Source organism: Lotus japonicus, chromosome 3 (genome assembly GCF_012489685.1).
Source record: "Lotus japonicus ecotype B-129 chromosome 3, LjGifu_v1.2".
NCBI classification, from domain to species: domain Eukaryota; kingdom Viridiplantae; phylum Streptophyta; class Magnoliopsida; order Fabales; family Fabaceae; genus Lotus; species Lotus japonicus.
This window is the reverse complement of record NC_080043.1, coordinates 87,651,440-87,670,554: the sequence shown is the minus strand read 5'-3', so window position 1 is coordinate 87,670,554 and position 19,115 is coordinate 87,651,440. Positions and strand designations below refer to the sequence as shown.

At 40.6% G+C, this 19,115-nt stretch overlaps 1 protein-coding gene across 1 annotated transcript; it reads right to left on the bottom strand.

Annotated features, from left to right (window-relative positions):
* Positions 1-15,662: 15,662 nt before the first annotated feature.
* LOC130746990 (uncharacterized) lies at positions 15,663-17,256 on the bottom strand. The gene is made up of 2 exons (XM_057599794.1): positions 16,579-17,256; positions 15,663-16,473 (listed from the first exon to the last, which is right to left on the bottom strand). Exons 1-2 carry the CDS (start codon positions 16,837-16,839, stop codon positions 16,042-16,044), a joined length of 693 nt encoding a protein of 230 aa, XP_057455777.1. The 5' UTR covers positions 16,840-17,256; the 3' UTR covers positions 15,663-16,041.
* Between the last annotated feature and the right edge of the window lie 1,859 nt (positions 17,257-19,115).

The following is a 19,115-nucleotide window of genomic DNA, read 5'->3' as shown; positions in this document are numbered from 1 at the left end:
GACTTAAAGTAGGCAATTCCATGATTTGGTTACTTGCTTTCTAAAAGCTTATATTACTTTAGCATATTTATCAGATTTCCTTATTCCAACTTTATTTTTCTTTAACTGTTTACGACGCAGGAGCAGATTAATTAAGAATTTATTATTTTTAGTATTTTTAAATATATTTAGGATCTATTCCGAATCTATTCTGTTTAATTAAGTTTAGGATCAATTTGTTAGGATTTTTTATTTTTAATTACTTTTTAATTGAGTATAAAATCTTTTAGTTAGGATTTTCTTTATTTTTAGTTTCATTAGGGTTTTCCTATTTCTCTATTTAAGCACTTGTAAGGCAATAGCCTATTCAGTTTTTGATTGATAATAAAATTCAAGAGTTTTCTCTTCTTCTCTGGTGGATTCCAGTGTATTTTCTAGGGTAGGGTTTTAGCGCTGACTAACTCCCTTTCTGGTGGATTCCAGAAACCTTCTTTTTAGGATTAGCGCTTGCAATCCTAGTATAACTTTCGCTGTATCAGTTTAGAAGTTGATTTTGTAGAAACTTACTTCTAAAGATTTCCCCCCTCGTGCAAACATTTTCCATATAACACTTCCTATTAACAGAGTTGATTCATCATTTCCATAGGATGTTGAATCATATACGATACAGGGAAATTGAAGCCAACTTAGCATCTTGTTATGGTGGACCTGAACTTGAAACAAAAGTATATCGTGGGACAAGAAGAGAGTGGCATGTGCCATTTCACCCTTCAAGTAATGAATTTAGATGTGAGTGCAAAAGGATTGAATCAGTTGATCTACCTTGTCTAGCAGTGTTGGTTTTTCTAGATGTTGAGGACTTTACCTCAGTGCCTAGAAGCAAAGGTGGACAAAATATGCAAAGGATGAAGTTGTCAACATTTCAAAGTTAGATTCAAAACACTGGGAGTTTAACTTGATTTGTAGGTATGCTGCTCTAATGCATCAGATCATCAGTACATATTGGGTCATGTGTGACAATGTAGCAATTTGGGTGGGCATACGATTTTAAGTTCAGGAGTATTTCTTTTATTTTTTTGAAACAAGTTCAGGAGTATTTTTTTTTGGTACAAGAGAACAAAGGAGAAAAGCAAAACAACAAGAAAAAACTAGACTAAGGTCTTACAAAGGAGACACCCGACGCATCTGCGAACTCCTCCATTTGACTCATGCCCTCTAAAGGCACATAAGTGGTAACAAACTCCTCCATTTGCTCAGCTTCACGCTTAGCTAGAAAATCAGCACAAGCATTCCCTTCGCGCAGCGTATGAATCAGAGACACTCTCCACGAACGGGCCAAGAGGTCTCTAATATCCCAAACAATCGACGCATATGCATGACGGCTAATAGAATTCCCTCCACAAGAGAAATAACATGCAAATAATCTGATCTACACTCCACGATTCGGTACCCACGCTTCCAAGCCTCCTCCAGACCGTGAAAAATCCCCAAGAGCTCCAGCTGTAAGATATCAGAGTCAGCTAGATGACCAAAGAAACCCGTAATCCAAGCACCATCCGTGGTCCGCAAGCCACCTCCAAACCCCCCACGACTCGGTGTGCCATGGACACTACCAGGAGTATTTCAATATCATAAATGTTAAATTCATATTTTTTTTTCTCTCTTCATAAATGTTTTAAGAATCTCATCTACACCTATTGATATGAAGAGAAATTTCATATAAAAGGATATAGGGTGTATCTATAATTTCTTTAGGGGCCGAAATAAAACAATAATACAAAATTATCCATAAATATTATATATACTTTAAATGATAAAAATTAAATATTAGTTCTTTTATTATAATAAATTTATCTATTATTGTATCAACATTGATATTTTAAGCAATTTATCTCTCAATATATACAATTAATAAATTTAAGAGAAGAGTATCTTCGATCTTGTTGCGAAATCGAGTTTTAACAACTTTCATTGCATAAACAATTCACTCTCTAGAAGCTGTTGAAACAGTAAGTGTTAAAACAAGACGTATCATCTATCAACAGGTGAAAACATTGTTGTTTTTCCAGTTTCAACAAACCCTTGGTAAAACTCCGATAAACTGAATTTTTTTTATAAATTAAGATATCAAGAAACATCTAATGATAATGTCTTAGCTGAAATTGTAAATTCTCCTTTTCTAGCTCCGAAAAATAATCTGCATAAAATTTATCAACAAGTTTACAAATTTTCTCATTATCAAATGATTTGAAATTTTACTTAGGATTTAAAGTTGAACTTACATTGTCTCGACATTAAATCTTTTATTTAATTCAAATAGTTGAAAATGAGCTAAAATAAAATATATCTATAGTAAAATGATATTCAATATCTTTATCTTATTTCTTATTACAATCATTGTTGTCAATCTCTAGAGATATCTCTTAATCTCTTACGAGATTACGAGATCACGTACCAAAAACGAGACTAGTGGGGGGTAATAACTGTTTTTTCAAATCTCGGCTGATATCTCGAGATATCTCTTAATCTCTAGTAATATCGCGAGATTACCACGAGATTACGAGATTAACTTGTTTTGTTAAAAATGTTTTGTCTAAGGCTATTTCACTCATTTAACCCACAAATTTTAGGGTTTTCACTCATCTCTGTCGTTCTTGTCACTCAACTTTGTCGTTCTTTCCACTTCTTCTCTCATCTCTGCGTCCGCAACCTTTACTCATCCTCTCGCGTGACCTCCAGCGCAACTTCCTCCTCCTCCGACGCGGCTTCCTCCTCCTTTTGATGAAATCCAATCTGATGATGAATGGATAACTAAAGAGGTAGATGTAGAGGAGAATGATATTTGTAAGGCCCTAAACTCATTTTGTACTATTCAAGTGGAAAATTGAATAAAAATGAAGGTTTTGACAAGGTTTGAGTTTTGACAGATTCTGTCTGTCACTTTGTACGAATTTTTAGAGGGTCTTAACGACCTCATTTGGGAACACGTCCTTCATGAGAGTTGTAGCCCTTTAAGTTAAGAAAATTCTCCAAGTGGTTTAAGGTCATTCCGATCTCGGTAGCCCGAGATATCGAAGTTTTAGTGACGATGGTTATGGCTGTACAGTGCCATTGGATTAATTGATAAATTTTTCTTTTAATTCCGATTTTTCTTTTGTTTTTAATAAAAAGGGATTAATATTCCATTTAGTTCAGATCTGCTTATGTGTGTAATTAGTGGGTGGGGTTTGCTTGGTGTTGGGCTTAAAAAGAAAAAGAACAAAACCCTAGCCCATCTATAGTGTAGCCGCAAGTTGATAAGGGGTGAAGGGGGGAAAGAAACCCTTATTTCCTTCTCATGCAGAAATTGTAGTGCACCCACACACACCACTCACGTAAGAAAAAAACAGAAGAAAGAAAAGAGAAGAAGAGAGAAAGAAAGGGAGAGGCCGTGAAAGAGGGAGGTGAGAAACGCAAGTTGAAAGGGGGAAGAGTGGGAGCAACCGAGAGAGAGGGAAAGGAAAAGGAGAGGAGCTGTGAAGAGAAGGCAGCAGCAGCCCTAGAGGTTGACCTAGAGCCGCCGCCACCTCCTTGTACCCTAGCACCGCCGGCCACCGCACGCGTGAGGGAGGAACCGATCGCGTGAGAGAGATCGAGAGAACGAGAGGAAGAGATCGAGTGGAGAAGAAGAAGAGGGACTGGACAACAACTGTTGAGGTCTCTTCTACATCAAAGAATCCTTCTTCTCATCAAGGTTTTAGCAAGGTAAGGGCTGGTCCTAGGAGGGGTAGGTTACCTAGGAATTCTTGGTATGATTTGTCTTATATTGTGTTGTGATTTAGAAGGTTTTCCATGAGGTTTTGGACATGTTGTGCTTGCTGGAAAATTTTCATATGATGCTAAGTTTGCTTGCTTTTACTCTAAATTCTATGTTTGATGTTGGTCATGATGTCATGAGAAAATTCACATGCATGCTGCAACTTTGCTACGTAAAATCGCTTGTTATGACATGAAGATTTATGTGTGATTGCTACTGAAAATGTGACATGATATTTGGGTTGTTGGGGCTGTACCAAGACTCCTAAGATCAAAAGGGAAGGAAGGAAAATTGTTTTGAAAACCCTAGGGCCTTGAGAGGGCTCGGCCGAACCCAAGTTTTGAGGGTTCGGTGGATGTTTCCCTTCGTTTTGGCCATACAAGTCGTGTGGTACCTTGCCCGATGATCTTGCCATGATATGTTATGCATAAGTGAATGACCATGCTATTCCTTAAGCGAATTATATTTTCTATTTGGTTAACGGCTCAAAGGGTCGCTCACCTAGCTGTAATCCCCTTTGTCCCCTGTGATTGTTTTACTGTTGATATTGGTGTGTGAAGAGAATAATAAGACTCTAGGATTGACTTTAGAGCCTTAATATAAAAAGAATGAGATTTAACTCGCTTGCAAGTAAAATGTGATTAATCGGTCATAGGTCTAGTGAAGACTATGAGCCATGAGAACGATGGTGCCGTTAGAGACAAACGGTAGCTTGCACGCGAGGGAGAATTTGTGGATCGGTGAATCCTCGTGATTTGGTTGACTGCGGTCACCGTGAGAATTGTGAATTGTGGATCATTGTGTATCCATGTGATTGTACATCTGCGGATGTGTGTGATTGACCAAGGAGTTTTGGTGGGTTGTGTGATGTGAGGATGCGCTAGTCTAACTGACTAACTGTCATAAAACTTAAATTCCATAACAAATGATTATTGTGCTTTATGATATGGATTGTGATTATTTTGTTTGCGACCTGACCCTTGCGCTACTTGTTTATTTGTTATTTGTGGGGGGGGGGTAGATGGTCGTGAAGATAACGACGACGACCCATTCTTAGGAGCTGATACTTCGTGACGGGCCACTATCGGATGACGACTACACTCCTGATGAAGAGGAAGAAGATAAAGAGGAAGAGGCCAAGGAATAGGTTTGGGTTGAGAGACATCCATTTTTTCTTTGGGTTGAGAGTACCGAGTTCGGGAAGCACTGAACAATTATTTTTCTTTCATTTGGATAAATAAAGTTGATGCAATTTACTTTGGTTTTAGATGTATATTTCATACTTATTTTATTTAATTCAAAAGTTTTGGGATGATGTTTACTTCCGCGAGATTTGTTAAAGGTTAATCTTTCAAGAGTTTCGCAATTAATGAACCTTTGTCATTAATCAAAGATTAATAATTGAATCGACGAAAATTCTTTACGAAAATTGGATTAATTGGTTACTGTGTGACATTCGAGAAATCGGGGCGTTACAATATTGATGGTCATGATGATATTGTGGATATCATTGAATTAGTTCAAGACAACATTGAGAATTTGGTTCTTGATCCTAATGTTGGAGGGTCTAAGTCTATCTCATATGAGGAAGAACTTGATGGTGATGATGGAGATGATGATGCTAGTTGTTCTAAATTCGACGGTGTTGTAGGATTTTAAATTTGGATGACTAGTGATTATTTGTTCTTGTTTTAAGTTTATCCTAACTTGTATTGATGTTTTGTTAACTTGTTATGACTTATGTACCTTAGGTTTAGATATTTGGTAATTTTATGCATGATTTCAATTGTCATTGTTGGATATTTTGTGTTCTGTACTAGGGCAAGCTTACGTAAGAGAAAGACAAAAAGTAAACCCTAGCAGAGCACTAAAATAGCAAAACTACCATAAAAGGAATATTCTCATTAATGCTGAAAAAGTTGGTTTCGTACAAGTGGATGACCTCCCCTTTTATAGAGGGGGTGGTCATGATATGGATCTTTCCTATATTTGGGCCTGACAATTAGGGCCCAAATCCCCGTACATATAAGACAAATCCAAAGGAATCTTCCAGCTGGCTTTGTGGGTCCATCACCTAAGGGAGGGTAATGAAGCTCGTCATGTTGCCTTTCCCGCCTTGGCTATCGTCATTGGTTTATTGTTCATTTTGGGCGGGACATAATCTTCCTTATGTCCCGCCCAGTCCACATGCCCCCAAGACATGAGACTCGAGTAATTGAGTCGAAATGTCTTTATCGTTACCCAGTAGTTCGCCTCTATTGTTTATTCATTCATCGCCATTTTTCTTTCGTTGTTACATCGCCATTTTCACACTTCTCCACCTTTGTTGTCGTTTCAAAGATATGTCGCCTTCAGTTTAACCGTCAACCACGTCTTTTCAACTGACGCACGTATCCTTATTTTCCGGGATTTCGTCATCATTTGTTATAAATGCAATCTTCGGTTGTGTGTCTCGAGGAGTACGTCTTTTCGCTTCCCACCTTTTCGAATTTCAAATCCCAAAATCCCACGATCTTCCCCCATTCGTTCTCTCTCCTCCTTTCTCTCTATAAAAACCCCTTTTCACTTTACATTTTTCACTTTCTTAAAACTTTTGCCCTGAACCTTTTCACCGCAGCTTTCATTCTCTTCTTTGAACTCCGGTGAACCCTTTCTTCCTCCGGCCGTCGTCATTGCGCGGTGCTCCCCTATCGCCGACGTTCTCCTTTCTCAAATCCACAGTTCTTCCCCTGGTTAGTTTTTCTCTTTCCTGAGATTCTTTGTTTACTTCTTTTCTCTGACTGTTCATCTTCTTTCTTCTTGACTCTGTTCATCTTCTTTTTTCTTGACTCTGTTCATCTGCTTTTTTCTTTTTATGAAACTGCCTCGCATGTCTTTACCAAACGCCAGCCTTTCTTCCCTAGAATTTTCTTCGCCCTCTACGGAGGAGGAAGTTGTCGCCCCCTCTATCATTGAAATTCATTCCTCGCCCTCTACCCATGATGATTCCGGTCCCGCCGGCTCTGTAGACTCAATTCTCTCCTCTAATGGAGATTTGTCTTCACCTGAATGGCGCTCTGACGTGCATTTAGTTGAAGATAAATGTCTGTTGCATTCTATCTGGGGCAGCATTGGGAGCATTAATTCGCTTCGAATATCTGCTCAAGGGTTTACGAAGATAAATCCCGCCACCTCGAATAATGAAGATCATCTCTTGAATGTCCTCCCATGTGGCGAAGATGACTGTGTTCTGTTGCGTAAAGAACCAGCCGATGAATCGCCCGATTTCTTCTTTGTTTATGGCTATTTCTTCTTAGACTTGAACATCAAACTTCCTTTCTCGCCGTTTATATGTCACGTTCTTTCTTTTCTGAATGTGGCGCCCTGCCAACTCCAGCCCAACGCCTGGGGTTTTCTCCGCTGCTTTGAAATTCTTTGTGAACACTTGAGTTTCACTCCAACCTATCCTTTGTTCTTCCTGTTCTATAAATCAGTCACCACTAAACCTACTTCTGTGAAATGGGTTCCACTATTAGCCCGTAAGAACATGAGTCGGTTCACCGCCCTTAAAAGTCATTACAAAGTATGGCAGAAGAAATACTTTAAAGTTATGGAGTCGCCCGAAATAAAAAACCTGTTCCGAGATTCCGACAATAACCCCCTCTTCCCTTTTTACTGGACAAAGAACCCTCGCCGAAAAATATCTGTTTCATACGACGCCTTGGATGAATCTGAACAAGGCGTCGCCGATTACCTCCGCACACTACCAGTATTTTCTGGTCACGACTTGATTGAGGCGTCGAAATCCGGCACTTTAAATCAATTTTTTAGTAAGTTTATAATCTTTGTACGTAACTTCTTTTTCTTTTTGTTCATGTATCTCGTCTAATTGGTGTTTTCCATACAGCTACGATGGGAAAAGGCAAGGTTGACGCGAACCCACTCAAGATGAAGGAGTACCTCGCCCAGTCTGCTGCGGCGGCGAAGAAGAGGGCCGCCGAAACTGAGCAGAAGAAGAAGAATGAAGGTACCTTGGGTTCTGACAACGTCAGGGACCCTAAACGTCAAAAAACTTCAGGTGCTGCTGGTGGTAAGCCTCTCCACCAATCGACTCTTGATTCAAAAAGCCGTCCATTTGAGAAAAAGAAGGGACATGACAATGTCCCGCCCCCTCAACAAGATTCAAGCACGCTGATCAACCGCCCATCAACTCCATTTGGCCAGGCTGGCCCTAGTTCAGCCATTGGTGGCGAAGCTCCTCCCCCCTTGCTGAATTTGTCGGATCCTCACTTCAATGGGCTGGAATTCATGACCCGTACTTTTGACAACAAGATCCACAAGGATGTTTCGGGTCAAGGTCCCCCCAACATTGCTTCTTTGGCGATCCATCACGCGCTTTCTGCCGCCAGCACTGTGGCGGGAATGGCTCAGTGTGTGAAAGAGTTGATCTCAGCCAAGAACCGTTTTGAGAAGAAGGCAGCTGATTACAAGACAGCCTATGAGCAGGCTAAAACTGATGCTGAGACTGCCAACAACAAGCTGAAATCTGCTGAGGAGAAGTGTGCTAAGTTAACTGAAGACTTGGCTGCTTCGGACCTGCTTCTTCAAAAGACAAAGTCTCTTAAAGAAGCCATAAATGACAAGCACACTGCCATTCAAGCCAAATATCAAAAGTTGGAGAAGAAACATGATCGCCTGAATGCTTCCATCCTAGGGCGTGCTTCTCTCCAATATGCTCAAGGCTTTCTGGCGGCCAAAGAGCAGATCAGTGTAGTTGAGCCGGGCTTTGATCTTTCCCGCATTGGGTGGCTGAAGGAGATCAAGGATGGTCAAGTAGTTGGTGATGATGACATTAGCCTCGACCTCCTTCCCCAATTCAATGATGAGAGTGAGCCTGAAGAAGATGGCGAGGATGGGAATGAGCAGCACATGAATGAGGATCAAGGGAAGGAAGATCCTCAAGCTGGGACAAGCCAGGGCAACAACGCCAACAACGAGAACCTGGCTTGAATTTGTTTTTATTTTATGTTGAAATTTTTCTTTGGGCATTGCCCTCTTTTATTTTCGTTTCAAATTATGTATGGGCATCGCCCCCCTTTTCTCTACTTTAAATGGATATCATCTCAAGTTCATTCGTTGTTTTAGTTGTTTCCAACTTTCGTTGTTATATATCTTAGCCGATTTTTCGACGAGGCTTGGTTTCTAGTGGCCACTAGAATTGCCAAGGCTTTTAACTTTTGAAGGCGATACTTTCTTATTCCGAAAGGTTTACTCGCGGTATTGCATACCTTAATACGATTTGCATTGCATGAACTCGTAATAAAAATTCAAAAAACATAGATTCTGTTGAAATGATCTTTTCATTAATTTTCTTTCGTATGGGAACAATTGTCCCTTCATTACAATTGTCGCCTCATTAAAAACCTTTCCAAAGAAAGGGAAAAAGAGTGCGACTTCATTTACATTTGTTGTTTCTACTAACTAAAATACTGCTTTAGATGAGAGGCGTTCCATGTTCGTGGAACCTTTTGACCGCTTAGTTGTTCCAACTTATAAGCTCCTCCTCCAACATCGCCAATAATCCTGTAAGGCCCGCCCCAGTTGGGTGAGAGTTTGTTGTGTTTGTCGGGTATTGTATTTTTTCGGAGCACTAAGTCTCCTACCCTCATTTTTCTTGGCACCACTTTTGTTGAGAACTTTCTTGCCACCTTCACTTTTCCCGCCTCATTTCTTATGTGGGCCTCTCGTTGTTCCTCGGGCAGCATGATTAGATTTGCTATTAAGTTTTCTCCGTTGTCATTTTCATTAAACTGAGCCACTCGCCAATTTTGGTTTTCAATTTCCACTGGGAGCATGGCGTCAGTTCCATAAGTTAGACGATACGGGGTTTCCTTTGTGCTTGACTGCTCCGTGGTGTTGTATGCCCAAAGAACGCCTGGTAGTTCCTCCGCCCAAAGCCCTTTTGCTTCATCCAGTTTCTTCTTTAAACCCTTCAGGATAACTTTGTTAGCCGATTCAGCCTGCCCATTGGTCTGTGGATGTTCTACAGAGGCAAATCGCATCTCGATTCCCATTTCTGTACAAAATTCTCGGGTAACACTACTTGTGAATTGTGTTCCGTTATCCATTACTAATGCCCTGGGGATCCCAAATCTACAAACAATCCTTCGCCACAAGAAGCTCCTGACCTTGGCGGCCGTGATAGTTGCTACTGCCTCAGCTTCTATCCACTTAGTGAAGTAATCAACCGCCACGATGATGTACTTCATTTGTGCCTTCGCCACAGGGAATGGTCCTAAGATATCGGTCCCCCACATGGCGAACGGCCAAGGCGCCATCATGGTTGTTAATTCTTCTGGTGGAGCCTTGTGTAGGTCAGAAAAGACTTGACATTTTTCACATTTCTTAACATACTCCAAACAATCCTTCTTCATCGTTGGCCAATAGAATCCTGCTCTTATCACCTTAACTGCCAAGGATCGCCCGCCAATATGACTAGAACACACGCCTTCGTGGACTTCCGCCATTATTCCGAGGGCGTCCTTGATATCGACACATTTGAGCATAGGAGACATGATTCCTCGCCGATACAACTCTCCACCCACCAGTGTGTAAAAACTGGCTTCCCTTCGTTTTGCTCTCGTGTTCAAATCATCCTCCTTTGGTGGGTTCTCTAAGAAGGTTTTAATCGATTCTATCCAAGATATCTCGCCCTCATTGACTGACTTTACAGCTTTCAACTTTATTTCTACCAAATCAATGCTCGGGCGAGGCAGGGTTTCTTGAATGACTGTCTGGTAGTTGCCCAATCTCCTTGTGCTTGCCAACTTCGCCAACACATCAGCCCTCTCATTTTGTCCCCTCGGGACATGTTCTATTTTGATTTCTTTGACCTCCCTCATCAATCTGCGCACCACTTCCAAATATTTGGACAGTTGCGGATCCTTCACCTGGTACTCACCTTTCACTTGTTTAACCACTAACTGCGAATCTCCTTTGATAAATAACTTCTGGACTCCCAATTCAATGGCCAACCTTAAGCCGGCAATCAGAGCCTCGTACTCAGATTGATTATTGCTCGCCTTGAACTCAAACTTGAGAGATTGTTCAATGATCATTTTATCTGGACTTTCGATTGTTATTCCCGCCCCACTTCCAGTGTTATTAGAGGATCCATCCACAGACAGGACCCATTCTCCTTGAGTCTTCTCTCCTTCAGTGGGTGTTAATTCCGCCACGAAGTCAATTAAACTCTGGACTGTGACTTGGCCCCTTGGCTCATATTGTAAGTCATACTCTGACAGCTCAACTGACCAGCTAACCAATCGCCCTGATAAATCAGGCTTCTGAAGTACTTGCCTTAAGGGAACATCAGTTTTAATTTTGACTTGGAAACTTTGGAAGTAAGGTCTGAGGCGCCTTGCAGTTTTCAGAATCGCCAAAGCCGCCTTTTCAATTTTTTGGTACCGCAATTCTGCCCCCTGTAAAGTATGGCTCACGAAATATATAACTTTCTGCTTTTTTCCTTCTTCCTGGAGCAAAACCGTACTTACCGCCTTGTCAGTAACCGCCAAATAGAGCACTAATGGAACGCCTGGTGTTGGCTTGGAGAGTACCGGTAATGTGGCCAATGTTTCTTTCAATTTGGTAAAAGCTTGTTCGCATTCCTCTGTCCACTGAAACTTTGAATTCTTTTTTAAACATGTGAAGAACGGGGCCGCTTTGTCACCCGCCATTGGCAAGAAACGTGACAAGGCGGCCATTCGCCCTGTCAAACGCTGAACCTCCTTTACACTTGTTGGGCTTTTCATCTCCAAGATCGCCCTTCCCTTATCTGGGTTCACTTCTATTCCTCTTGATGTTAACATAAATCCCAAGAACTTTCCTCCCTGGATCCCAAAAGAACACTTCTCAGGATTCAACTTCATTTGATATGTTCTTAACTGATCAAACGCTTCTTTAAGGTCGCCACCATGATCACTAGCTCTGGTGGATTTTACAATCATGTCATCCACATACACCTCCATATTCCTGCCTACTTGCTTTGAAAAAATTTTGTCCATGAGCCGTTGGTACGTAGCTCCTGCATTCTTCAAACCAAAAGGCATTGTCTTGTAACAATAGTTCGCCTGATTGGTCATAAATGCTGTACTTTCCTCATCCGAGGGATGCATCATAATCTGATTATAGCCCGAATAAGCGTCCATGAGACTTAAAAGTTCATTCCCTGAAGCTCCATCCACAAGCTTATCAACATTGGGAAGTGGGTACGAATCTTTGGGACACACTTTGTTCAGGCTCGTGTAGTCCGTGCACATTCGCCATTTCCCATTGGCCTTCTTGACCATTACAACATTGGCGAGCCACGTTGGGTACTGTACCTCACGGATGAAGCGAGCCTTGATCAATTTTTCAGTCTCTAATTGTACAGCCTTATTCTTTTCTTCACTCATTCTTCGCCTTGGTTGGATGACCGGGGTCGCCCCTGGTCGTATGGCTAGTTTGTGAGTGATCACCTTGGGATCAATCCCTGGTACATCATTGATGGTCCATGCGAAGAGATCTAGATTATCGCCCAGAAGGGTGATTAGTCTGTCCTCTTGTTCTGTTGTCAAACCACTGCCAATCCTTAGAAACTTGTCCTTGACTTGCACCTGCTTGGTTTCTTCCAGCGGTTGTGGGCGAAAATCATCAGCATCATCTCTTGGGTCCAGGCTAAATCCTTCTTGTGGGAAGATTTCTGTAATTCGATGGCTCTCCTTGGCGGCCTTCCGCCCATAGAGCGCCACGCTCCTCAAATAGCATTCCCTTGCTGCATTCTGGTCTACACGCAATATCCCGACCTTCCCGTTACAGGCGGGATATTTAACAGTTAAATGAGCAGTTGAGATGACCGCGCAGACCTTGTTGAGGGTGTCTCGCCCCAAGAGTACGTTGTAATTGGCTCTACACGCCAATACTAAGTACTTTACTTGAAACTTCTTGACAAACTCTCCTTCTCCAAAGGCAGTCGGAATTTCGACGTATCCCCGCACACTGACGCGGTCCCCTGTGAATCCCACCAAAGTTCCCTTGTATGGTTTCAAATCTGATTCCTTTAGTCCCAGGCGATCAAAGGCGTCTCCATAGATGATATCCGCCGAAGATCCCTGGTCTAAGAATACTTTCTTTGTCACATAATTGTTAACCCTAATTGTTACCACAATTGGATCGTTGTCATGGGGAATTACATGCGCGAAATCCTGAGGGGTAAATATAATAGGGGAATGATTCACCCAACACTCGCCTTCGTTCGACTCCTGTACTGAGTGTACTGCCGCCACGTTAGCATTTTCTAGCCTTACTTGAAATTGCACCCCCGCCAAATCCTCCTGCAATAGATGAGCATTCCCCAACAGGATCGCCCAACTCTTCAACTATCTCTTTGCCTTTGCTTTTGTCCCCTTGAGTGATTTTAGCTACCTCCGGCGCTGCTGTGTCTTTAACAAAGTTTGCCAAATGGCCGGCTTTAATCAAGCGATCAATTTCCCGCCTTAAATTCCAGCAATTATCTGTCGTATGCCCCAACGCCTTGTGGTACTCGCACCACCTATTGGTGTCCACGTTAGCTGGCGGCCGCCGTGGGGGTGGTGGGTACTGCACAACGTTGGTCTGTCCAACCGCCCTTAAAATGGTACTTAAGGGTGCATTCAACTTAGTAAGTGGAACTGGTGCAGGCGAAGCACCAGTCTGACCAGCTGTGGCAGCAGGTGGACCTTGTGGATTTCTGTGCCATGTATTTTGAAAGCCAGGTTTAGAGTTTTGGTATGGTCCCGGTCTTGGTACACGGGGGGTCTGCGCTATCCTGGTTTCCTTCCCCGCCTTGGATTTGTCCTGTGAAACACCACCAGATTGAGACTGCTTGCGTCCTTCCTCTCTTTCTTGTTTCTTCTGATCATCTTGCTCGATTAATATGAACTCTTGAACACGAGCGCGAAGATCCAACATATCCTTCGCTGGTCGCCTTGTTAAGTCTCTATTCAAATCTCCCGCCCGAAGGCCATTTTTGAATGATGCCAAACAAACATCTGGATTTTCATCCTCCAACTGCACCGCCATCTTGCTGAAGCGTGCCATGTAGGTTTTCAATTTCTCGCCTGGTTGCTGATGTATGCTGATAAGATCAAACATTGTTGCTTTTGTGGTTTTATTGGCGGAAAACTGAGTCAGAAACTTAGTGGACAGATCAGTGAAATTATCAATGGAGAAGGGCGGTTGTCGAATGAACCACTGCATCGCCATGCCTTTGAACGTGGAAGGCAATAATCGACATTTTACCGCATCCGTTGCCCCGCCGATCACCATTTTGGTATTGAAATATCTAAGGTGCTCCATAGGATCAGACTCGCCTGAAAAGGCGTCTAATGCCATGGTTTGAAGGTGCTTTGGAATGTCCACCCTAGTGATGGCTGGAACAAAAGGTTGGAATTCAACTACATCCTCCGCCTCCAAGCGTTGTTCTTGCTTAAAATCCTGCCGCTGAGTGAGATACTCAACCTGGGCTTGCAACTGCTCGTTTTGGGACTGCACCTTCTGTAAGGTATCTAACATCTGTTGCAAAGCCGCAGGCGTGATACCTGTCACTGCCTCTTGTGCTCTCCGTGGAGCAGTGGTTTTAAAGTCTTCCAAGTTCACATATTCAGGCGGCGTTGAACGCCGCCGAACACCTGGATCTGATTTAGCGATCAGATCTGAAGGTCTTCCCGGAGCTGCATTCACCAATGACGCTGGCGACGGCGCCACTGAGTGGACCCCCTCCGAGGAAGCTTCCTGCTCGTCCAGTACGGGACGGTTGTTGTTTCGTCCGCCGCCGCGACCACCATGCCGACCACCACCTCGCCGGCGATGATCGCGTCGACCCATGCCGCATGAACGAGTCTCCATGGCTCGCAATTCCTCCTTTTGTCACCGGAAGAGCTGAGTCAGAGCCACAGACGGCGCCAATGTTCTGTACTAGGGCAAGCTTACGTAAGAGAAAGACAAAAAGTAAACCCTAGCAGAGCACTAAAATAGCAAAACTACCATAAAAGGAATATTCTCATTAATGCTGAAAAAGTTGGTTTCGTACAAGTGGATGACCTCCCCTTTTATAGAGGGGGTGGTCATGATATGGATCTTTCCTATATTTGGGCCTGACAATTAGGGCCTAAATCCCCGTACATATAAGACAAATCCAAAGGAATCTTCCAGCTGCCTTTGTGGGTCCATCACCTAAGGGAGGGTAATGAAGCTCGTCATGTTGCCTTTCCCGCCTTGGCTATCGTCATTGGTTTATTGTTCATTTTGGGCGGGACATAATCTTCCTTATGTCCCGCCCAGTCCATTTTGGATAATTTTAAATACTATAAGTGTGACTTAATCATCATTATTATAGTTTTAAAAGTATTATTTTTGCACGAGGTAATCTCTTACGAGATTTTGTTACGAGATTACGTTACGATATTACCTCTCATCCACGAGATTTGGTAATATCTAGAGATTGACAACCATGATTACAATCATTCTACATAAAATAAGAGGCTTTCATGTAAATAATTTCAACATAAACGTCACAAAATGATATAACATTCTTCAACAATAGTTTGAAACTATTGTCTCTTAATTCTTGAAAAAAATATTTAGTTTTTGACACAAAATCTAAAATATTAACTATATTATGAGATATAATATAATTGGTAAAAAATTAAAATTATTAGGGGTCGAGGCATCAGCCAGCCTCTCCCTAAATATGCACCTAAAAATGATCCTAATCTATAAATAGAAGAAACCGAGTCGCGAAGAATGCTTAGTCATTTCAGTTTACTAGTTCCATGTTAATCATTCATTAATGTCAAAACCATATGTAGTATCAAGAATTGATGGCAAAAGATTTTCTACTTCAAAGATCATTAATACACTGATATGAAATCTTTACAACGAATTAAATTTTCAATACAACCACTAAACCCCTTCCTATCAAATTTCATCAACTACTTTTTCTACCCTCTTCTTGTAATAAAGCCAAAGAAAAGGAAAAGCAAGGTAAATAAATGTGCAACCACTGTTTCTTCTGCTTCTGTCCTCTGATCCTTCCCTATGCTAACAAGCTAAACAACACCAACAAGTCTAGCTAGCTTATTTCACATTCCTTTGAGCCTAAGAAGGCAGTGTTGCAGGAACCAACTGAGGCAAAACAGAGAATGAAGAAGGAAACACCAAGCACGAAAAAGAGTATTGTCACGTTAAAAATTAATGCCCATTATAGCAGTTCATAATGACACCCCTATCACCCTATTTCTGCTCTTAACATTTTGTCTCTCTTTTGGACAAATTGGAAACCTCTTTTGGCAGTGAAAAATTGAGTTCCAAACAGGGAAAGAGTAGAGCCACATTGATGTCATAATAATGCCAAAAAGCTTCCCACAAAACATGGTAAACACTAAGCTTATCAGAACCAAGCATATTCCAAAGAGCTGCAACTTCTTTTGCTTCTCTAGTGGGCCTCCATGGCTAGCTTTGTTCTGTTTTTCCTTGGTAGAATTGGAAAAATTCTTCCATTGTGGACTTGAAGAAGTTGAAGATGAACCATGTGAAGATGAAGTTGACAAAGGAGATTGAGGTGATTTGGTTTCTTTATAACTCTGCTTTGAACCAAATGAACCATGATGGCCATAACGATTTTTATGACTTGCTCTTCTTTTCTGCACAATAATAAAGTTAAAGATTAATATTTTTTTTCAAACATGAGTTTAGTTAAATTTTCTCTACACAAAAGAACAAGAAATACATGGATTTATGAGACTAACCAAGATAGTTTGAGACACCAAGGCTTTGATCATCTTACAAATCGTTCGTTTTGGACGGTCTTGCATGATCCATGATCCTTGATGGAAAAAATCTTGATTTTTCTCTGAAATTTTCATCATCTCCTGCTTCTCTGAAACGGGTGTGTTTGAGTAATGGGAACTAGTAGAGCTATGAGATGCAACTTCAGAATCGAGCATGGCATCTATGTCAACAACAGGGCGAAAACAGAGCAAGGACTTGTTTTTTGAAAAGATCCCCATGATTTTTGCTGGTTAAGTGAATCAAGAGAAAGCCCAGATTCTGGTTGTATATAAAGAGAACAACTTCAGGTTTTCAAGAGTTCAAGGTTGAAGATTCTTTGGGGTATAACTCCAAGCTAGCTAGGACAAGGAAAGACAGTGAAAAGAAACAGGGGAACTCTGTTTTTGACAAGACAATTTTGAGAGTTAGAAGCAATGACTCTCTGCAGGATCCTCCGTGGGAGTAAATATAGAGGTTTTGGGTTTTCAGGAGTTAAAGGATGAAGATATTTTTGGGTATAGTTCAAAGCTAGCAAGGAAAGATCGTGAAACGAAACAGGGGAACTCTGTTTTTCACAAGAGGAAGAAACAGGGGAACTCTGTTTTTGACAAGAGATTTTGAGAGAAAGAAATAGCAAGAAGAAATGATTTTCTGTTGGATTCTCAGTGGGGCTTATATAATGTTGTTGATGGTATGGTCATGGACCCCGGTGTGGTTTTGTGTTACATGAGGTGACCATTCATTGGTCCTTTTATTTCCATTGTTTTTGCTTCTTTTTGGTGAGTGAAAGAAATGGTTGTAAGTGGGAGGAAGTAAAAAGAGGATGCCACTTTGGGGGCTCAGTGTGAGGGACAGGTTCTAGGATGTGACTTCTATATCTTTTGAGAAAGAATGCTTTTCATTTCTTTTAATTTTCTAACTACACGTTGAATTATAAAAAACCTACTCTTAAATCTTAAGATTGTGTTAAGATTTCAGCTGTTAGATATTTCGTGAAGGATGAAACATAAAAACACATATTTCAGTGGAGCAAATATCAATGGAAGTGTAGGGATGAATTGAATTGAATGTGCTTTCGGTGGAGCAAATACAACCTAAAATTTGAAGATTAGATTTGTCATATTAGTTTTTTAAAGAGTGATGGCCATAAATATCTTTCATGAAACTAGATTTTTAAAGACTTAAAATGTTATTATATTTATTTTTATGAATCATTGCAATGTTAATATATAAAAGATAAACTATATTAGATGTAATTTAGGGATCAAATTTTTTTCCTTGACTAATGTATTTCTATAGCAGGTAGTTGTGAGACTAATTTTCTACTCCACAATTAGTGTACTAAGTAGTAGGATCTGATCAATGAATTCTTATTCATAAGAGTTGAGAATCGAAACTCTAACAATTTACTCAAGAGATACTAAACCACTACACCTACCCTCTTGGTTATGATACATCCAAGACGTCTATTAACTGCCACGTATTCAAAATAAGTTATATTCCTTTTTATTTCAATTAAATTACAAACTTATTTTTAATTTAACAACCCATTAATAAATGGATGTGTAAAAATTGTTTACTACATTGCCATTAAAATCCTGACTTTAAATCCGGTTAACATTACTTAATTGGAGAATGCATTATAGTAATTTACATTATAATATTATTGTCAAGGAAATGTATTATGTTGGTTTTCTAATTTTTCAAAGCCTTTAAGTAGGCACTTACATGCAATCTTTCAAGAGTTTTTTTTGGGTATAGTAAATGGTAATTTAGTTTAGTCAGAAAAGTTCACATCAGGATGAGGTTATCTTTCCTAGAGGAAAAATTCACATTATGTGCGTTTATCTACGCATGTTATGCACCAATTGAGATGCACCTAAAAATTCATGTAGAGTTTTACAATCCTGTACTATCATAATTCATACGCAAGTCAGTAATGTTTGTTGACATGTTTATTTACAAGCACAACTGGCATTGTACTAAAAACAATTCTGGCGGTTTAAGAATTCTACAAGACTACCACAACATTAACATGTTTATTAGCGGAGAGTGAAAACCACTGTTAAAAACTTTTTTTACTCTCCACATTTAGCGGCAGTTGCAAAGGTATATTTAGTGTTAAATAACCAATTATTTCAAAAGCTTAAGCTACTAGGTAAGAGTCAGATGAATAATTTATACTCTTATTTCTAACACGCACCCTCATGTAAGAGTCTGTTTGAGCTTTTACCCGTTTGGACTCGAAGTGTGGAGAATATACAGGCTCGCCTAACATGTATTTTAATTATTTTTTTTATTAGAAGAATTTGGAGCAGCAATGATCAAACTCTAGACTGTTTCGTTATAAAAAGTTTGATACCTGTCAAATTACCAATTATCCCAGAAGCTTAAACTATTATGTAAGTGTCACATAAATGATATTATACTATTATTTCCAACACTAGAATCACACTGCCTTACATATCATTACACTTTGTAAATAGTGTTGGTGACTTATGTGCTTTATAGGCTT

Coding starts and splice junctions, on each gene's coding strand:
- LOC130746990 (XM_057599794.1), bottom strand. CDS start 16,839: ATGGGGATCTTTTCAAAAAACAAGTCCTTGCTCTGTTTTCGCCCTGTT. Junction 16,474..16,578: donor TGGTGTCTCAAACTATCTTG/GTTAGTCTCATA, acceptor ATTATTGTGCAG/AAAAGAAGAGCAAGTCATAA.